This window comes from Bombina bombina, chromosome 9 (genome assembly GCF_027579735.1).
Source record: "Bombina bombina isolate aBomBom1 chromosome 9, aBomBom1.pri, whole genome shotgun sequence".
Lineage (NCBI taxonomy): Eukaryota > Metazoa > Chordata > Amphibia > Anura > Bombinatoridae > Bombina > Bombina bombina.
This window is the reverse complement of record NC_069507.1, coordinates 158854905-158875378: the sequence shown is the minus strand read 5'-3', so window position 1 is coordinate 158875378 and position 20474 is coordinate 158854905. Positions and strand designations below refer to the sequence as shown.

General features: G+C 39.6%; 1 protein-coding gene across 1 annotated transcript in view; it reads right to left on the bottom strand.

Moving 5' to 3' along the window:
- The window catches only part of LOC128640114 (arsenite methyltransferase-like), a 172792-nt gene extending 170412 nt beyond the window's left edge, over positions 1-2380 (bottom strand). The window contains exon 1 of the mRNA XM_053692460.1: positions 2311-2380. Coding sequence (XP_053548435.1) covers positions 2311-2378 — 68 coding nt within the window. The 5' untranslated portion in view covers positions 2379-2380. The remainder of the gene's footprint in view (positions 1-2310) is intronic.
- Between the last annotated feature and the right edge of the window lie 18094 nt (positions 2381-20474).

Below are 20474 nucleotides of genomic sequence, written 5' to 3'. Positions count from 1 at the left end.
TACAGGCACCACATGCACCCAGAGAGAGACACGCACATTTGCACATATATACAGGCAGCACGTGCACCCAGAGAGAGACAGACACCCCCATTTGCACATATATACAGGCACCACATGCACCCAGAGAGAGACAGACACCCCCATATGCACATATATACAGGCACCACATGCACCCAGAGACAGACACCCCCATTTGCACATATATACAGGCACCACATGCACCCAGAGAGAGACAAACACCCACATTTGCACATATATACAGGCACCACATGCACCCAGAGACAGACAGACCCCCATTTGCACATATATACAGGCACCACGTGCACCCAGAGAGAGACAGACACCCACATTTGCACACATATAGAGTCACCACATGCACCCAGAGAGAGACAGACACCCCCATTTGCACATATATACAGGCACCACGTGCACCCAGAGAGAGACAGACACCCCCATTTGCACATATATACAGGCACCACATGCACCCAGAGAGAGACAGACACCCCCATTTGCACATATATACAGGCACCACGTGCACCCAGAGAGTGACAGACACCCCCATTTGCACATATATACAGGCACCACATGCACCCAGCGAGAGACAGACACCCCCATTTGCACATATATACAGGCACCACATGCACCCAGAGAGAGACAGACACCCCCATTTGCACATATATACAGGCACCACATGCACCCAGAGAGAGACAGACACCCCCATTTGCACATATATACAGGCAGCACGTGCACCCAGAGAGAGACAGACACCCACATTTGCACACATATAGAGTCACCACATGCACCCAGAGACAGACACCCGCATTTGCACATATATACAGGCACCACATGCACCCAGCGAGAGACAGACACCCCCATTTGCACATATATACAGGCAGCATGTGCACCCAGAGAGAGACAGACACCCACATTTGCACACATATACAGTCACCACATGCACCCAGAGACAGACACCCCCATTTGCACATATATACAGGCACCAGATGCACCCAGAGAGAGACAGACACCCCCATTTGCACATATATACAGGCACCACGTGCACCCAGAGAGAGACAGACACCCCCATTTGCACATATATACAGGCACCACGTGCACCCAGAGAGAGACAGACACCCCCATTTGCACATATATACAGGCACCACATGCACCCAGAGAGAGACAGACACCCCCATTTGCACATATATACAGGCACCACGTGCACCCAGAGAGAGACAGACACCCCCATTTGCACATATATACAGGCACCACATGCACCCAGAGAGAGAGACACGCACATTTGCACATATATACAGGCACCACATGCACCCAGAGACAGACAGACCCTCATTTGCACATATATACAGGCACCACCTGCATCCAGAGACAGACAGACCCCCATTTGCACATATATACAGGCACCACATGCACCCAGAGAGAGACAGACACCCCCATTTGCACATATATACAGGCACCACGTGCACCCAGAGAGAGACAGACACCCCCATTTGCACATATATACAGTCACCACATGCACCCAGAGAGAGACAGACACCCCCATTTGCACATATATACAGTCACCACGTGCACCCAGAGAGAGACAGACACCCCCATTTGCACATATATACAGTCACCACGTGCACCCAGAGAGAGACAGACACCCCCATTTGCACATATATACAGTCACCACGTGCACCCAGAGAGAGACAGACACCCCCATTTGCACATATATACAGGCACCACATGCACCCAGAGAGAGACAGACACCCCCATTTGCACATATATACAGGCACCACATGCACCCAGAGAGAGACAGACACCCCCATTTGCACATATATACAGGCACCACATGCACCCAGAGAGAGACAGACACCCCCATTTGCACATATATACAGGCACCACATGCACCCAGAGACAGACAGACACCCCCATTTGCACATATATACAGGCAGCACGTGCACCCAGAGAGAGACAGACACCCCCATTTGCACATATATACAGGCACCACATGTACACAGACACAAGCAAGTAGCCATGGGAATTTACTTTCCAATGTGCACAGATATAGACAGCCATAGAAACAGTCTTCCACAAATCTCTACATGAATATACACACAAGCATCCACAATCACATGCACAGCTATACTGGAATTCAGACATTAACAAGGACACATAAACACCACACACACATAAACCTAGAATAGACACACACACAAACACACCTACACAGGCAGACCCATTCTTCACAATACATTTTCTTTATGATCATTTTTTTTAATGATAAACCCTTCACCCTTCTTGGCAATGTAATTTTACCTCATGGCAGACATTTTCCAGCAGTAGTGTGCTCCTGTAGTGAGGTCAGAACAGGCAAATGACACCATCACTGAGGGGGAGGGGAGGAGATCAGAACAGGCTGAAAAGGAGGGGAAATAAGACAGTGCTGCTTCAGCCTTGCTCTGAATGGTTGCCCCTTCTTTGTTCATCCTCTCACCAGTTGTAGTACCATTTTCATCTTATCTCTACTAGATCTCCAGTATCTACAACTTTCAAAAGACTGAAAGCAAGAACATTTGGGTTGAGTGTCAATGAAACATTATTTTATCACTGGTCTAATTAACTGCTTAGTGTCTGTAATTCTTTAAATTCTGGCAACCTCCATAGGTAGAATAAATGAAGACTAGATATTAGTTTGAACTATACCATAACAAGCAAACTATTCGACCAATGTTGAATCATATAATTGCTGTATTCAAATAATTCCAAGTGACCAAAACACAGAAAATATAGCCAATACAAAACAGGAATATTAGGAATGATAGTATAACTACTAAATACAAGCCAATTATCACCCTCATCACAAAATGTTTTGATTATATTTAACATCCCAAGGCATGGCCATGGGTGGCACACTATCGCATAATATAAATATACTGTATGTATGGCCAACTGAATGTTACCTTGTTTGTAAGCTGTAACCACTAATTCTGGAGATGTTCTGTAGGCTAGAACTAGGAACAGGTATTAGAACCAGAGGGATGTTGTCAAGTGATTCTGGGTAGGACAATGTTCAGAAGAATCATCAGATAAAAGGCCAGGGTCAGGAACCAGGAAACCCATCAACGAGCAAATGGAGCAAGTAGAGGGATTTTTCAAGTAGCACGTCCAGAACTGGACAAGAAAGATGCTTATAATCTAACAGACATAACAGGCTAGGATCATGTACATTAATCACAGGTTCTCAGGAGCATTCTTCCATACTTTAACCTTTCCATTAAATAAGATATTGTAATTATTATCTGGTGTTGACAAAACAGATTGGAAACACAAAACTGGATGGATCTAAAAACTGGAAAGAAGATCCAACCATACAGCCACAGGATTAACAATTTGTGTAATCTTCTGGCTATCAACTTGTAATACCCCTATGGACAGCAGAATAAGATGAAAACTGTATGATGAAACTGTAGATCCTCCAAACGCATCAGAGGCGAAAAGAAAATCTTCCCTTTTTAGTACAACAAACCATATGCTGAGACCAATAGCACGAAAGAAGAAGGAATACTGCTGAAAGACTTCATCTTGTAAGTAAGAGAACGATGAGGAAAATGTCTGAGGGATGGTAATAGACTGGACAAGTGAATACTGTAAAACATGGAATTCTAGACAAAGCATCCTCTTTCATATTTTTAGACCCTGTGTGATATGTAATAAAGTTAAATCTGGTGTAGTATAAAGCCTAATGAGCATGCCAAGGATAGAGCCTTTTAGCAGAGCAAAAATATTCTAAATTGCGATAATCCATAAAGATTGTAATATGATAAATAAAACCGTTTAAAAAAAAATGCTCCCACTCCTCCAAAGCAGACTTGATGACAAGCAAATCCTGATCTCCAACGTCATAATTCTCCTCAGCAGAAGTCAGATGTCTCAAGAAATAGGCAACAGGATGCATTTGGTCTTTAGGCTCCAGGTGCAGGGACAAGATAACCCCAATAGCAATATAAGAAGTATCCACCTCTAAGGGAAAAAGTACCTTATTTGCTCTCCTTCTAGGGACTTATAGTGTGCAAAAAGTGACCAGGATTCCCACAGTAAACACATAGGTTTTAATATTTTGCTTTACTCACTCTGTGACAGGGTCTCATAAGTGAAAACAGGCATTAGTAAAAACAAATAACTTAAATCACAAACAAAAGTAATAATGTGAATAAATGTGATATAAAAGGATATCAAGTAGATGCTCCTCAATTCCTCAAAAGGAAAAAGAGAAAAGAAATACCAAATAGTGTAATATTGTTTAAACAGTAATAGTTAAAAATTGTGTGCCTAAATGGCTACTCACATATGCCTGAGCTATCATCAGCTCAGGTGTAAAGGCAGTCCTGGGTATAAAGCTGCCAGGATCAGCTGTATCTGTGTCTGGATCTCTTTCACAAACTCCTGAATCTCCATGGAAAGAAAAGTATAACAATAGTGTAATATTATTAGACACCCACTTATATAAGATCGATACTTGAAATACTACTCACACTTTGTGGGAGCTATTCCCAAGCTCCACTTAAAATGCAGACCTGAACTTATAGGCTATCAGGTAAAGCCTTAGAGAATAATTCCGGAACCGCCTCCAGTCAAAGATATTTTATTAAAAACATAATTTTTTTAAAACAAATGCAATCTGGAAAGTCTAGTCACTCGGGGTTACTGTGCAAAAATGTTACAGCGTACAAGTTACACTTTGTTATTTAGCAGGATGGCAACAGATTAATACAATGTATCCGTATAATAGCCAGAGTCCTTGCAATACAACACCCTTCACTATGACGTATTATCAGATGCATAATCTCGACGTACGTTTCGCCACGCCCCTGTGGCTTTTTCAAGAGTGACTCATAGCGGTTCCTGGTATCCTTTTATTGCTCCTTTTCAATTCAATTATTTTATTTAAGGTGGTAATGTTCTAAAGGGGGTATTATGAAAAACCATACACAATCTGATACTTATCAACCGTTTAATTTTTTCGGATCAAATATCTGGCAATTATTTCAAGGAATATACATATAAAACACAAACGTTTTTATGGACATATATCAATAGTATAAAACAACTTTATAAAAAACATTGCAAAAAATATTTTACTAACATTTCCAAGTTGACATCTTCAAACTAAAAAATGGCATAATTCAAAATCAGCATTCAATCCAAATGGTACCATCATATTAAGCTCAAAAATCCACTTAATTTCTAATTTAGATAGCTCATTTTCCCTATTAGATTTTCTCAAATGAATATTTAACTTACTAATCCCTATAAATGATAGGCTGCTCGGATCTTTTCCGTGCTTTTCTTTAAAATGTAGGGATACTGGATGTTTTAAAGATCCCTTTTTTATATTGTAAATATGTTTATATATTCTAGTTTTTAACAATCTAGTAGTTTTACCTATATAGAATAAATTGCATTTACAGGTCAGAAGATACACAAATTTGCTGTTGCATGTTATCAGTTGATTAATATCATATCTTTTCTTTCCATTAAGAAAGAAATCTACATTCTTTTGGTGATTGCCATTCTTGCAACCTGCACAATCCGTAGAATATTTAAAACCTTTCATTCCTGTTAACCAATTTCTTGGGACCTCATCCCTTATGTAAATTGTTGTTAGGTGTTCTTTTATTTCATTGCTTTTTTTAAAAATCAGACTCGGTTTATCAGGTAGGATGGTATTTAGGTGGCAGTCTCTTTTTAGGATTCCCCAATGTTTTTCTATAATGTTTTTCAATTCTTTATTTTGGTTATTATAACTAAAAACAAAACTTAAGTTATTATTCTCCCATTTTAATTTATCTTTGTATTTCAACATTTCTTTCCTCTCTAACTTGCAAATTTCTTCTATAGTAGTATTTAATTTATTTTCTGAAAAACCTTTCTTTCTAATGACACGGTGAGTCCACGGATCATCTTAATTACTGTTGGGAATATCACTCCTGACCAGCAGGAGGAGGCGAAGAGCACCATAGCAAAAGCTGTTAAATACCACTCCCCCTACCTACAATCCCCAGTCATTCTCTTTGCTTGAATCAGTTGCAAGGAGGGGTAAAGATAGGTGTCTGATTCTCCAATCAAGAGTTTGTTATTTTTTAAGCAGAGCAAGTTTGCTCTGGTTTTCTTTGGGGTTTAGCCGTAGTCCATGTCAGTCTCTTCAGTAGAGCAAGTGGTGGCTTTTAAGCATTTGGGAACTTGTGGGGTATAATCCCCACTGGGCCTCCCAAGTAATTTCATGCTGCCCTTGGTTGAAAGTTTGAGTAAGTTTACTCAGCCTTTTCTTTTTTCCACAGGTCCATGTGAGGTAGGATGCCCCTCTCATACCAAGTGAGCTGTCCTGCTGCCTATTTCTTTCCCTGTTTTGAAATCGGAGAATTTGACACTTTGACAGTTAATTCTGTCTAAATATACAATCAGCCTTCTAGGTTAAGGGTTTATTGTATGGCAGTTTTGCAGGCGCTGGGGATGTTTGGCTCAGTTTATTATGTTTTTCACTTTGGTGTATATGTTTTTTGTTTGTGTATTAATGGCTACCGGGAGGTTTGTTAGGCCATGCCCACAATGCGCGGGCTTATCTGAGATAGCAAGGATGTTTTTGGCGCCCTTTTAACGGTTTTCTGTTGTCGCTGGATGTTGCAGCTCCATACCTCCCAACATTTCAAAATTTGAAAGAGGGACACCCCCCGCGGCAAAAAATTTGAAATGTGGTGGGCGGGGCTTAAAAAGATCATAAGACCAAAGTAATATAAATAAAATTCTAAATAAATTCATATATTTTAATATACTTAGGCAGCAAATCAAACACAAGCTCAAACCACTGGTATGGCTATGTGAGCTATGTATTTAATTAACCTTTGCAAATACATTGCTAAATATTTTTATCTTAATTGGACATTTAATAATAAATTCTTTAAAACTGCTTTCTGCATTCCCCATTAATATTCTAGATTCTGTCCTTTAAAGTCAGCAAAAATGCACAGTAGCACACTACATAGCATACACTTACACATGCAGATACACACACACTACATAGCATACACTTATACATGCAGATACACACACACTACATAGCATATACTTACACATGCAGATACACACACACTACATAGCATACACGTATACAGGCAGATACACAGACACTACATAGTATACACTTATACATGCAGATACACACATTCCATAGCATACACTTATACATGCAGCATACACTTATACATGCAGATACACAGACACTACATAGTATACACTTATACATGCAGACACACACACACTACATAGCATACACTTATACATACAGATACACACTTATACATGCAGATACACATACACACACTACATAGCTTACATTTATACATGCAGACACACACTACATAGCATAAACTTATACATACAGATACACACACACAGTTATGGATACAGATAGACAGTGACACACACACTACATCATATATGGGTATCTGTAATTCATTGTATGGGGTCCTGGGGTTGGCAAGCACATTAGCTGGCAGTCTGCGGCTGCCACTGTTCGTTACCCTGGTATTAGCACTGCTCATTGTATAAAACTGAAGGCATGCTACTATTATCATCAGGGGTTAGACATCATCACTACCAGAGGTAGGTTAGAGAGGTCACCATTACCTGAGGTCAGAGGGTATACAGCCTTCTTACTCCTGCTTAACCCACACACCATTCCTTTTCCACAGGGAATCTAACAGGTATCTAACCCTGTGAGAGCAAAGCCAGCTGCTGTATGGGCCCAATAGAATTTTTTTTTTTTTAATGCTTGGGGCAAATCGGGACAGATGGCTAGCAACCCGGGACAGGGGGACAGACCCCTAAAATCAGGACTGTCCCGCGAAAATCGGGACAGCTGGGGGGTATGCAGCTCTGTTGCATAGCTCCTCAGAGGTGGTTTAGCGTTCTCTCCGGTGCGGCTGTGTGGGGGTCTGGATAATTTTCTGACTTTGTTTCCAGCAGCAAGGAGGTCAGGTAGGCACCTCAGCAGAGCTTGCTGAGGTGTGGAGGTTGCCTGTTGCTCTGTTTATATTTAAGTTTCTGTCTGATTTTCAGGGACTATAACGTTTGTGTCTCTTTTTGCATTCATTTTGTGAAAAATTGTTGCTGCAAGATTTATTGTGCAGTTTATTTAAGGATTTTCTAGTTTAAAAAAAAGTCTGTTTAAAATTTAAAGGGGCATTCTGATTTGAACTTATACATTTTATTGATTAAGGTTTTTTCCTTTGGAATAAGATGGACCAAGAGGCCCTGAAAGCTGTTGCTTGTTCTCTATGTTTAAATACTAATGTTGAGCCTCCTATCCCTTTTTTGTTCCTCTTGTATTGAGAGAACATAACATTACAAGGATAGACTTTTTGATTCTGAGCCTTCATTGTCTAGGGCGGATGTTGTTCAGGCTAATTTGCAGCTTTCTCCTCATACGTCCCAATCTTCTACAGTGCCCTGTGTTTTGTCTCACGTTGGTTTTCCCTTGCAGGATAGGGCTACCCATATATCCTCAGCAGTGTCTGAGGCTTTATCTGCTTTTTGTATGTTACAGGGGAAGCGCAAGAGGAAGTATAAGGTTTCTGATTCTGTTGCAATTGTGTCTAGTGTTTCTTCTCATAAGTCTGAGGAGGAAGATACTTCAGTAGCATCTGAGGTGAGATCTCGGATTCTGATAGTGTAAATCCTTCTTCTGAACCTGAGGTTGTTTCCTTCAGGTTTAAGCTGGAGCACCTCCGTTTGTTACACAAGGAGGTTTTGGCTACCTTGGATGACTCTGAGGCATCAGTCATGGTTATTCCTAAGAAATCTAGTAAAATTAATAAGTTTTTTGATGTCCCTTCCTCGGTGGAAGTTTTTCCTATACCAGATTATGTTTCAGATATTATTGCATGAGAATGGGAGAAGCCTGGGATTCCTTTTTCCCCTTCTCCAATTTTTAGGAAGCTGGTTTCTATTGCTGATTCTATTTAGGAATCTTGGCAGATGGTTCCTAAGGTGGAGGGAGCAGTTTGCACTCTGACCAAGAGGACCACTATTCCTATTGAGGACAGCTGTTCCTTTAAAGATCCTATGGATAAGAAGTTGGAAGCTTTGCTTAAAAAGATTTATGTTCACCAGGGGTATCAATGGCAACCGGCTGCATGTATTGCTACGGTTACTAGTGCGGCGGCATATTGGTTTGATGCATTGTCTGATTCTATTCAGCAAGATACTCCTCTTGAAGAAATTCAAGATAGAATCAAGGCTTTGAAGTTGGCTAATTCCTTTATTGCAGATGCTTCTCTACAGGTCATCAAGTTGGGAGCTAAAATTTCTGGTTTTGTCATTTTAGCTTGCAGAGCTTTATGGTTAAAATCCTGGTCTGCAAATATGTCCTCTAAGTCTAAGCTTTTGTCTATTCCTTACAAGGGTAAGCCCTTGTTTGGGCCAGGTTTGGCTGAGATTATTTTTTGATATTACGGGGGGGGAGGGGCATTCTCTTCCTCAGGATAAAAGAAATAAACAGAAGGGTCGGCAGAGTAATTTTCATTCCTTTCGTAACTTCTCTGGTAAATCTTCCTCTTCTTCCTCCAAGCAGGAACAGTCCAAGCCATCTTGGAAGTCAAATCAGTCTTGGAATAAGGCGAAGCAGTCCAGGAAGCCTGTTGCTGACTCAAAATCAGCATGAAGGGTCTGCCCCCGATCTGGGAATTAATCTTGTGGGGGGCAGACTCTCTTTCTTCGCTCAAGCTTGGGTTCGAGATGTTCAGGATCCCTTCTCTCCAGGTTATCTGTAAGGTTTCTTCTCTCCAGGTTATCTGTAAACCAGATAAAAGGAGAGGCATTCTTACGTTGTGTTCAGAATCTTTCTGACATGGGAGTGATAGTTCCTGATAGTTTGTAGCTCTTCCTTTTGGTCTGGCAACAGCTCTCGGAATTTTTTTAAAGGTCCTGGGAGCATTGTTGGCAGTGCTTCGATTGAAGAGTGTTGCAGTGGCTCCTTTTCTGGATGACATTCTAGTTCAGGCTCCATCTTTTTAACTAGAAAACTCCCACACGGAGTTGTTGTTGTCTTTTCTGCACTCCCATGGTTGGAAGGTGAATTTAGGAAAAAGTTCCTTAATTCCGGCTATAAGAGTGGTATTTTTGGGGACCATTATAGATTCTCTAGAGATGAAATTTTTTCTGACAGAAGCAAGAAAATCAAAGATTTTCAATACATGTCTTGCTCTTCAATCCCTTCCTCAGCCATCAGTGGCTCAGTGCATGGATGTTATTGGTCTGATGGTTTCAGTCATGGACATCATTCTGTTTGCTCGGTTCGATCTCAGACCTCTGCAGTTATGCTTGCTCAGGCAGTGGAACAGGGATTATGCGGCTCTATCTCCAAAGATTGTTCTAGATCAGATGTCCAGAGATTCTCTTCCATGGTGGTTGTCTTTGGATCTTCTCTCTCAGGGAACTTGCTTTCACAGACCTGCCTGGGTGATTGTAACCATGGATGACAGTTTGCTGGGCTGGGGTGCTGTCTGAGGTTCATTAAGGGCTCAGGGTCTATGGACTCGGGAAGAGTCGGTTCTTCCAATAAATGTTTTGGAACTGAGAGCAATTTTCAATGCTCTTCTAGCCTGGCCTCAGCTAGCTTCAACCCAGTTTATCAGGTTTCAGTCGGACAACATAACGTCAGTTGCTTACATCAATCATCAGGGAGGAACTCGGAGTTCCTTGGCCACGACAGAGGTAGCCAAGATTATTCAGTGGGCGGAGATTCACAACTGTTGTCTGTCTGCTATCCACATTCCAGGGGTGGACAATTGGGAAGCGGGTTTTCTGAGCAGACAGACTTTTTATCCGGGGGAGTGGGAACTTCATCCAGAGGTATTTTCCAGCTTGATTCTCAGTTGGGGGCAGCCGGAGTTGGATCTCATGGCATCTCGTCAGAATGCAAGCTCCCGAGGTACGGGTCGAGGTCAAAGGATCCTCAGGCTGTTCTGATAGATGCTCTGGCAGTTCCTTGGACTTTCAGTCTGGCATATGTGTTCCCTTCATTTGCTCTTCTTCCTCGGGTCATTGCTCGGGTCAAACAAGAGAGGGCATCAGTGATTCTCATCGCTCCAGCGTGGTCTTGCAGAATCTGGTTTGCAGATCTGGTGGAAAAGTCTTCCCATCCATTTTGGTGTCTTCCATTAAGGAAGGACCTGATTCTGTAGGGTCCCTTCCTTCGTCCAAATCTCGTTTCTCTGAAGCTGACTGCTTGGAGATTGAACGCTTGATTCTTTCTAAGCGTGGTTTTTCTGAGTCAGTCATTGAGACTATGATTCAGGCTCATAAGCCTGTGACTAGGAAGATTTGTTATAAGATTTGGCGTAAATATTTGTATTGGTGCAAATCCAAAGGCTACTCTTGGAGTAGAGTTAGGATTTCTAGGTTTTTGTCTTTTCTCCAGGAGGGTTTGGAGAAAGGTTTATCTGCTAGTACCCTGAAGGGTCAAATTTATGCTTTATCTATTATATTGCACAAGCATCTGGCGGATGTGGCAGATGTTCATTCTTTTTGTCAGGCCTTGGTTAGAATTCGGCCTGTGTTTAAGTGTACTACTCCACCTTGGAGTTTTAATTTGGTTCTTAGAGTCCTTCAGCAGGCTTCGTTTGAACCTATGCATTCTTTGGATGTTAAGATGTTATTTTGGAAGGTTTTGTTTCTGGTGGCTATTTCTTCGGCTCGAAGAGTTTCGGAGCTTTCAGCCTTACAGTATGAATCGCCTTTTCTTATTTTTCACTCTGATAAGGTAGTTCTGCGTACTGCCTTGAGTTTTCTTCCCAAGGTTGTTTCTGATAAGAATATTAATCAAGAGATTGTTGTTCCTTCTTTGTGTCTTAATTCTTCTTCTCAAAAGGAGTGTTTGTTGCACAACCTGGATGTGGTACGTGAATTGAAATATTATTTGCAAGCGACTAAGGATTTTCACCAGTCTTCTTCCTCCTGAGAGAATCACTGCTCATTCCATGAGGGGTGTTTCATCTTCTTGGGCTTTCAAAAATGGAGCTTCTGTAGATCAGCTTTGCAAGGCTGCGACTTGGTCATCTTTGCATACTTTTTCTAAATTTTCTAAATTTGATAATTTTGCTTCAGCAGAGGCTTCTTTTGGGAGAAAGGTTCTTTAAGCAGTGGTGCCTTCTGTTTAGGTTAACTGTCTTGTCCCTCCCTTATCATCTGTGTCCTCTAGCTTGGGTATTGGTTCCCAACAGTAATTAAGATGATCCGTGGACTCACCGTGTCATTAGAAAGAAAACATAATTTATTCTTACCTGACAAATTTATTTATTTCTTGACACAGTGAGTCCACGGCCCGCCCTGTTTTTCAGACAGTTTGCTTCTCTATAAACTTCAGACACCTCTGCACCTTAGATTACTTCCTTTCTCCTTTCCCTTTGGTCGAATGACTGGGGATTGTGGGTAGGGGGAGTGGTATTTAACAGCTTTTGCTGTGGTGCTCTTTGCCTCCTCCTTCTGGTCAGGAGTGATATTCCCAAAAGTAATTAAGATGATCCGTGGACTCACCGTGTCAATAAATAAATAAATTTATCAGGTAAGAATAAATTATGTTTTTTCTATAAATCTTTCTTTCAATAAGTTAGCCTGTTCTTTAAATGTTCTATTGTCCTTACAGTTTCTCTTTATTCTGTGGAATTGGCCCTTTGGCACATTTTCAATCCACCTTCTATGGTGGCAACTGTCTAAACCAATATAATTATTCACATCGTTTTTTTTAAATAATTTTTTGTAAATATTTCGTTATCATAAATGTATATCTCCAAATCCAAAAAATTTACCTTTTCTTTACTATAATCCCATGTAAAGTTTATATTCCAATCATTGGGTTGTAAAAACATTAAAAAGAAATCCAAAGTTAATTTTGGTCCCTTCCATATAACGAAAATATTGTATATGTACCGGCGATAGGCTACGATGTTTTGCCCCCAGCTATGTCCCCCAAAGGATTTTCCCACACTACCCTGAAAACCAAATCCCTATTTAATCCCACACACTGTAAATCAGCACCAATGGAGATATTCCTAAAACTAGTTGAAAGAGATTTACGTAATATGAAAGGTAATTATAATTGTAACTTGAACAAAGCAGAACAAAGAGCTTTAGATGAATTAAAATGGGACAATACCATAGTGATCAAAATGGCAGACAAGGGAGGGGGTGTGGTCATAATGGAAAAAGAAAAGTATTTAAATAAATGTGAGAAACTTTTAAAAGATGAAAAAACTTATGTAAAATTGACCAATAATTCTTTGACTAAATTCAAAACAAAATTGGAATCATATCTACTAAAAGGAAGAGATAAAGGAATATTGAATAAACAGGAGTATGATTGTATTAATATCAAATTCCCAAAAATAGCAACATTTTATATCTTTCCTAAATTACATAAAGATAGGGAGAACCCACAGGGAAGACCAATAGCATCCGGTATAAAATCTTTGACCAGTGAGCTATCCAAATATATAGATATGTTATCACAACCAATAGTGGTAAAAACTAACGGCTAGATTACGAGTTATGCGTTAGGGTAAAAAAGCAGCGTTAAGAGGTCCTAACGCTGCTTTTTTACGCCCGCTGCTATTACGAGTCTTTCAGGTTTAGGGTGACCGCACACTTCTTTGGCCTTACCACAAAACGACTTACGTAAACTTTGTTAAGTCTTTTTTCTATGGGACTTCCATAGCGCCGGTATCTCAAGTCTGTCCTGGGAGGCCAAAAAGTGAGCGGTACACCCTACCCTGTCAAGATCCCTATCGCATTTAAAAGTCAGTAGTTAAGAGTTTTATGGTACAACGCTGTAGCATAAAACTCATAACTAAAGTGCTAAAAAGTACACTAACACCCATAAACTACATATTAACCCCTAAACCGAGGACCTCCCGCATCGCAAATACTAAAATAAAAATTTTAACCCCTAATCTGCCGCTCCGGACACCGCCGCCACCTACATTATATTTATGAACCCCTAATCTGCTGCCCCCAACATCGCCGCCACCTACATTATATTTATTAACCCCTAATCTGCCGCCCCCAATGTCACCGCCACCTACCTACACTTATTGACCCCTAATCTGTCGCCCCCAACGTCGCCGCCACTATAATAAACATATTAACCCCTAAATCGCCGCACCCCCGCCTTGCAAACATTAGTTAAATATTATTAACCCCTAATCTGCCGTCCCTAACATCGCCGCTGTCACGCTCGGCCGCTGGGAAGCTCCAGCTGTCCTCTCTGTGTGCTTGATTGACAGGTAGTCTGAGCCGCCCCTTCCTGATGATGTCACTACCCGGCTTTTTATTCTGGGCTTCCTGTTTCTTCAGTTCCCGTTTGTTTGTTACTCTTTGTGGCTCCTGTGAGGACTTCGCTGTGGAATCTCTCTAACTGCCAAACTCTGCAAAGACTGACTATCCTGGGTTAATCCTCTAACTTCCTGATAACCTGTTGCCGAACATTGCAAGTACTATTTATTCTGTGAATCTCTCAATCTGCTTGTTTACCTGTTGCCAAAACTCTGCAAATACTGTTTACTGAGTGTAAACCTTCAAACTGCTTGATATCCTGTTGCCAAACATTGCAAAGACTGTTTATTCTGTGAAACTCTCAAACTGCATGTTTACCTGTTGCCAAAACTCTGCAAATACTGTTAATTCAGTGTAAACCTTCAAACTGCTTGATATCCTGTTGCCAAACATTGCAAAGACTGTTTATTCTGTGAAACTCTCAAACTGCATGTTTACCTGTTGCCAAAACTCTGCAAATACTGTTAATTCAGTGTAAACCTTCAAACTGCTTGATATCCTGTTGCCAAACATTGCAAAGACTGTCTATTCTGTGAAACTCTTAAACTGCATGACAACCTGTTGCCAATCCCTGCAAGTACTGATTAATCAGTATTAACCCTCAAACTACCTGTTATCCTGTTATCTAACTCTACATGTACTGACTATTCAGTATAAACCTACAAACTGCCTGATAACCTGTTGCCAAACTCTTCAAGGACTGACTACACAGTATTAACCCTCAAACTGCCTGATAACAAGTTACCTACTCCTGCATTATTAACTGTTTCTTGTTTACCCTTCCTCTGTCTGAGTATAAGTGACTATCCCTGCTCTCCTGATTCTGTGGAAGACTTTTCCGGAAACCAGTTCCTTACTCAGAAGTCTATTTGGCTGATAGCTTGAATTACTTTGGACTCAGGCTAACCCTGCTCCATATCGTGAGTTTTTTAGAGGTTGTCGTGGGGTCACGTCCTGGATTAAACTCAGAGTGCAAGGGTGTTGTTTAAGTTCGCCCTAGCATTTGGGTCTCCTTCTGGACTTTTCCTAACCTGACAGCCGCCACCTACCTACATTTATTAACCCCTAATCTGCCGCCCCCAACGTCGCCACCACTATATTAAAGTTATTAACCCCTAAACCTAAGTCTAACCCTAAACCTAACACCCACTAACTTAAATATAATTTAAATAAATCTAAATAAATATTCCTATCATTACCTAAATTATTCCTATTTAAAACTAAATACTTACTTATAAAATAAACCCTAAGCTAGCTCCAAAATAACTAATAGTTACATTGTATCTAGCTTAGGGTTTCTTTTTATTTTACAGGCAAGTTTGTATTTATTTTAACTAGGTAGAATAGTTACTAAATAGTTATTAACTATTTAATAACTTCCTAGTTAAAATAAATACAAATGTACCTTTAAAATAAAACCTAACCTAAGTTACACTAACACCTAACACTACACTATAATTAAATAAATTATCTAAACTAAATACAATTACCTAAATTAAATTAGCTAAAGTACAAAAACAAACAAACACTAAATTACTGAAAATAATAAACAAATTACACCTAATCTAATAGCCCTATAAAATAAAAAAATCCCCCCCAAAATAAAAAAAAAACCCTAGCCTAAACTAAACTACCAATAGCCCTTAAAAGGGCCGTTTGCGGGGCATTGCCCCAAAGTAATCAGCTCTTTTACCTGTAAAAATAAATAAAAATACAAACAACCCCCCCAACAGTAAAACCCACCACCCACACAACCAACCTCCCAAATAAAATACAATCTAAAAAAACCTAAGCTCCCCATTGCCCTGAAAAGGACATTTGGATGGGCATTGCCCTTAAAAGGGCAGTTAGCTCTTTTGCCGCTCAAACCCTAATCTAAAGTCTAACCCTAAACCTAACACCCACTAACTTAAATATAATTTAAATAAATCTAAATAAATATTCCTATCATTACCTAAATTATTCCTATTTAAAACTACTTACCTATAAAATAAACCCTAAGCTAGCTACAATATAACTAATAGTTACATTGTAGCTAGCTTAGGATTTATTTTTATTTTACAGGCAAGTTTGTATTTATTTTAACTAGGTAGAAAAGTTATTAAATAGTCATTATCTATTTAATAACTATCTAGCTAAAATAAATACAAATTTACCTGTAAAATAAAACCTAACCTAAGTTACACTAACACCTAACACTACACTATAATTAAATAAATTAACTAAATTAAATACAATTACCTAAATTAAATTAAATCAAATTAGCTAAAGTACAAAAACAACAAACACTAAATTACTGAAAATAATAAACAAATTACAGAAATTTAAACTAATTACACCTAATCTAATAGCCCTATTAAAATAAAAAAGCCCCCTCAAAATAAAAAAAACCCTAGCCTAAACTAAACTACCAATAGCCCTTAAAAGGGCCTTTTGTGGGGCATTGCCCCAAAGTAATTAGTTCTTTTACCTGTAAAATAAAAATACAAACAACCCCCCCAACAGTAAAACACACCACCCACACCACCAACCCCCAAATAAAATACTATCTAAAAAAAACTAAGCTCTCCATTGCCCTGACAAGGGCATTTGGATGGGCATTGCCCTTAAAAGGGCAGTTAGCTCTTTTGCTGCCCAAACCATAATCTAAAAAATAAAACCCACCCAATACACCCTTAAAAAAACCTAACACTAACCTCCTGAAGATCGACTTACTGGGAGACGTCTTCATCCAAGTCGGGCAAAGTGGTCCTCCAGACGGGTAGAAGTCTTCATCCAAGCCGGGCGAAGTGGTCCTCCAGACGGGCAGAAGTCTTCATCCAAGCCGGGCAGAAGTGGTACTCCAGACGGGCAGAAGTCTTCATATCTAGACGGCATCTTCTATCTTCATCCATCCGGCATGGAGCGGGTCCATCTTCAAGACATCCGATGCGGAGAATCCTCTTCATCCGACGACTAAAACAGAATGAAGGTATCTTTAAGTGATGTCATCCAAGATGGTGTCCCTTAGATTCCAATTGGCTGATAAAATTCTATCAGCCAATCGGAATTAAGGTAGAAAAAATCAAATTGGCTGATGCAATCAGCCAATAGGATTGAAGTTCAATCCTATTGGCTGATCCAATCAGCCAATAGGATTGAGCTCACATTCTATTGGCTGATTGGAACAGCCAATAGAATGCAAGCTCAATCCTATTGGCTGATTGGATCAGCCAATAGGATTGAACTTCAATCCTATTGGCTGATTGCATCAGCCAATAGGATTTTTTCTACCTTAATTCCGATTGGCTGATTTCTATCAGCCAATCGGAATCTAAGGGACGCCATCTTGGATGATGTCACTTAAAGGTACCTTCATTCTGTTTAGTCGTCAGATGAAGAGGATGCTCCGCGTCGGATGTCTTGAAGATGGACCCGCTCTGCGCCGGATGGATGAAGATAGAAGATGCCGTCTGGATGAAGACTTCTGCCCGTCTGGAGGACCTTTTCTGCCCGGCTTGGATGAAGACTTCTGCCCATCTGGAGGACCACTTCGCCTGGCTTGGATGAAGACGTCTCCCGGTAAGTCGATCTTCAGGGGGTTAGTGTTAGGTTTTTTTTTAAGAGTGTATTGGGTGGGTTTTATTTTTTAGATTAGGGTTTGAGCGGCAAAAGAGCTAACTGCCCTTTTAAGGGCAATGCCCATCCAAATGTCCTTTCAGGGCAATGGGGAGCTTAGGTTTTTTTAGATTGTATTTTATTTGGGAGGTTGGTTGTGTGGGTGGTGGGTTTTACTGTTGGGGGGGTTGTTTGTATTTTTATTTTTTTTTACAGGTAAAAGAGCTGATTACTTTGGGGCAATGCCCCGCAAACGGCCCTTTTAAGGGCTATTGGTAGTTTAGTTTAGGCTAGGGTTTTTTTTTTTATTTTGGGGGGGATTTTTTTATTTTATAGGGCTATTAGATTAGGTGTAATTTGTTTATTATTTTCAGTAATTTAGTGTTTGTTTGTTTTTGTACTTTAGCTAATTTAATTTAGGTAATTGTATTTAGTTTAGATAATTTATTTAATTATAGTGTAGTGTTAGGTGTTAGTGTAACTTAGGTTAGGTTTTATTTTAAAGGTACATTTGTATTTATTTTAACTAGGAAGTTATTAAATAGTTAATAACTATTTAGTAACTATTCTACCTAGTTAAAATAAATACAAACTTGCCTGTAAAATAAAAAGAAACCCTAAGCTAGATACAATGTAACTATTAGTTATTTTGGAGCTAGCTTAGGGTTTATTTTATAAGTAAGTATTTAGTTTTAAATAGGAATAATTTAGGTAATGATAGGAATATTTATTTAGATTTATTTAAATTATATTTAAGTTAGTGGGTGTTAGGTTTAGGGTTAGACTTAGGTTTAGGGGTTAATAACTTTAATATAGTGGCAGGGAAATTGGGGGCGGCAGATTAGGGGTTAATAAGTGTAGGTAGGTGGTGGCGACATTGGGGGCGGCAGATTAGGGGTTAATAAATATAATGTAGGTGTCGGCGATGTTGGGGGCAGCAGATTAGGGGTTAATAAGTATAATGTAGGTGGCAGCGGTGTCCGGAGCGGCAGATTAGGGGTTAATAAGAATAATATAGGTATTGGCGATGTCGGGGGTGGCAGATTAGGGGTTAAAAAGTGTAAGATTAGGGGTGTTTAGACTCGGGGTTCATGTTAGGGTGTTAGGTGTAGACATAAATTTTATTTCCCCATAGGAATCAATGGGGCTGCGTTAAGGTGTTTTACGCTGCTTTTTTGCAGGTGTTAGATATTTTTTCAGCTGGCTCTCCCCATTGATTCCTATGTGGAAATTGTGCACGAGCACGTTACACCAGCTCACCGCTGACTTAAGCAGCGCTGGTATTGGAGTGCGGTAATGAACAAAATTTTGCTCAACGCTCACTTCTTGTCTTTTAACGACGGGTTTCTGAAAACTCGTAATACCAGCGCTGCAGGTAAGTGAGCGGTGAGGGAAAACTGCTCGTTAGCACCACACAGCCTCTAACGCAAAACTCGTAATCTAGGTGTAACTCTTTTTTGAAGGACACTATTAGTGTATTAAATGCCTTAAATGAGATTCAATGGAAGGATGAGTATTGGCTTGTCACAGGGATGTAACATCCCTTTATACTATTATTACCAAAGAAAGGGGTTTAAAAGCAGTAGAATTAATGTTAAATACATTTGGAGATCTAAATAAGACACATATAGAATATATTTTGGAAGGGATAGAACTCATTTTGGACACAACTTTTTTGGTATGGTCAAGATTTTTATTTACAAGTAGGAGGTACGGCGATGGGCACGCATTTTGCCCCCAGCTATGCAAACCTTTTTATGGCGGCTTGGGAAGAGTCATGGATATTTGAGGGACATAGCTGGGGGCAAAACATTGTAGCCTATCGCCGGTACATAGACGATATTTTCCTTATATGGAAGGGACCAAAATTAACTTTGGATTGCTTTTTAATGTTCTTACAAACCAATGATTGGAATATAAACTTTACATGGAATTATAGTAAAGAAAAGGTCAATTTTGGGGATTTGGAGATATACATTTCTGATAATGAAATATTTACAAAAAATTATTTTAAAAAAACTGATGTGAATAATTATATTGGTTTAGACAGTTGCCACCATAGTAGGTGGATTGAAAATGTGCCAAAGGGCCAATTCCACAGAATAAAGAGAAACTATAAGGACAATAGAACATTTAAAGAACAGGCTAACTTCTTGAAAGAAAAATTTATAGAAAAAGGTTTTTCAGAAAAGAAATTAAATACTACTATAGAAGAAATTAGCAATTTAGAGAGGAAAGAAATGTTGAAATACAAAGATAAATTCAAATGGGAGAATAATAACTTAAGTTTTGTTTTTAGTTATAATAACCAAAATAGAGAATTGAAAAACATTATAGAAAAACATTGGGGAATCCTAAAAAGAGACTGCCACCTAAATACCATCCTACCTGATAAACCGAGTCTGATTTTTAAAAAAGCAATACATTTTAAAGACCACCTAACAAAAATTTACATAAGGGATGAGATCCCATGAAATTGGTTAACAGGAATAAAAGGT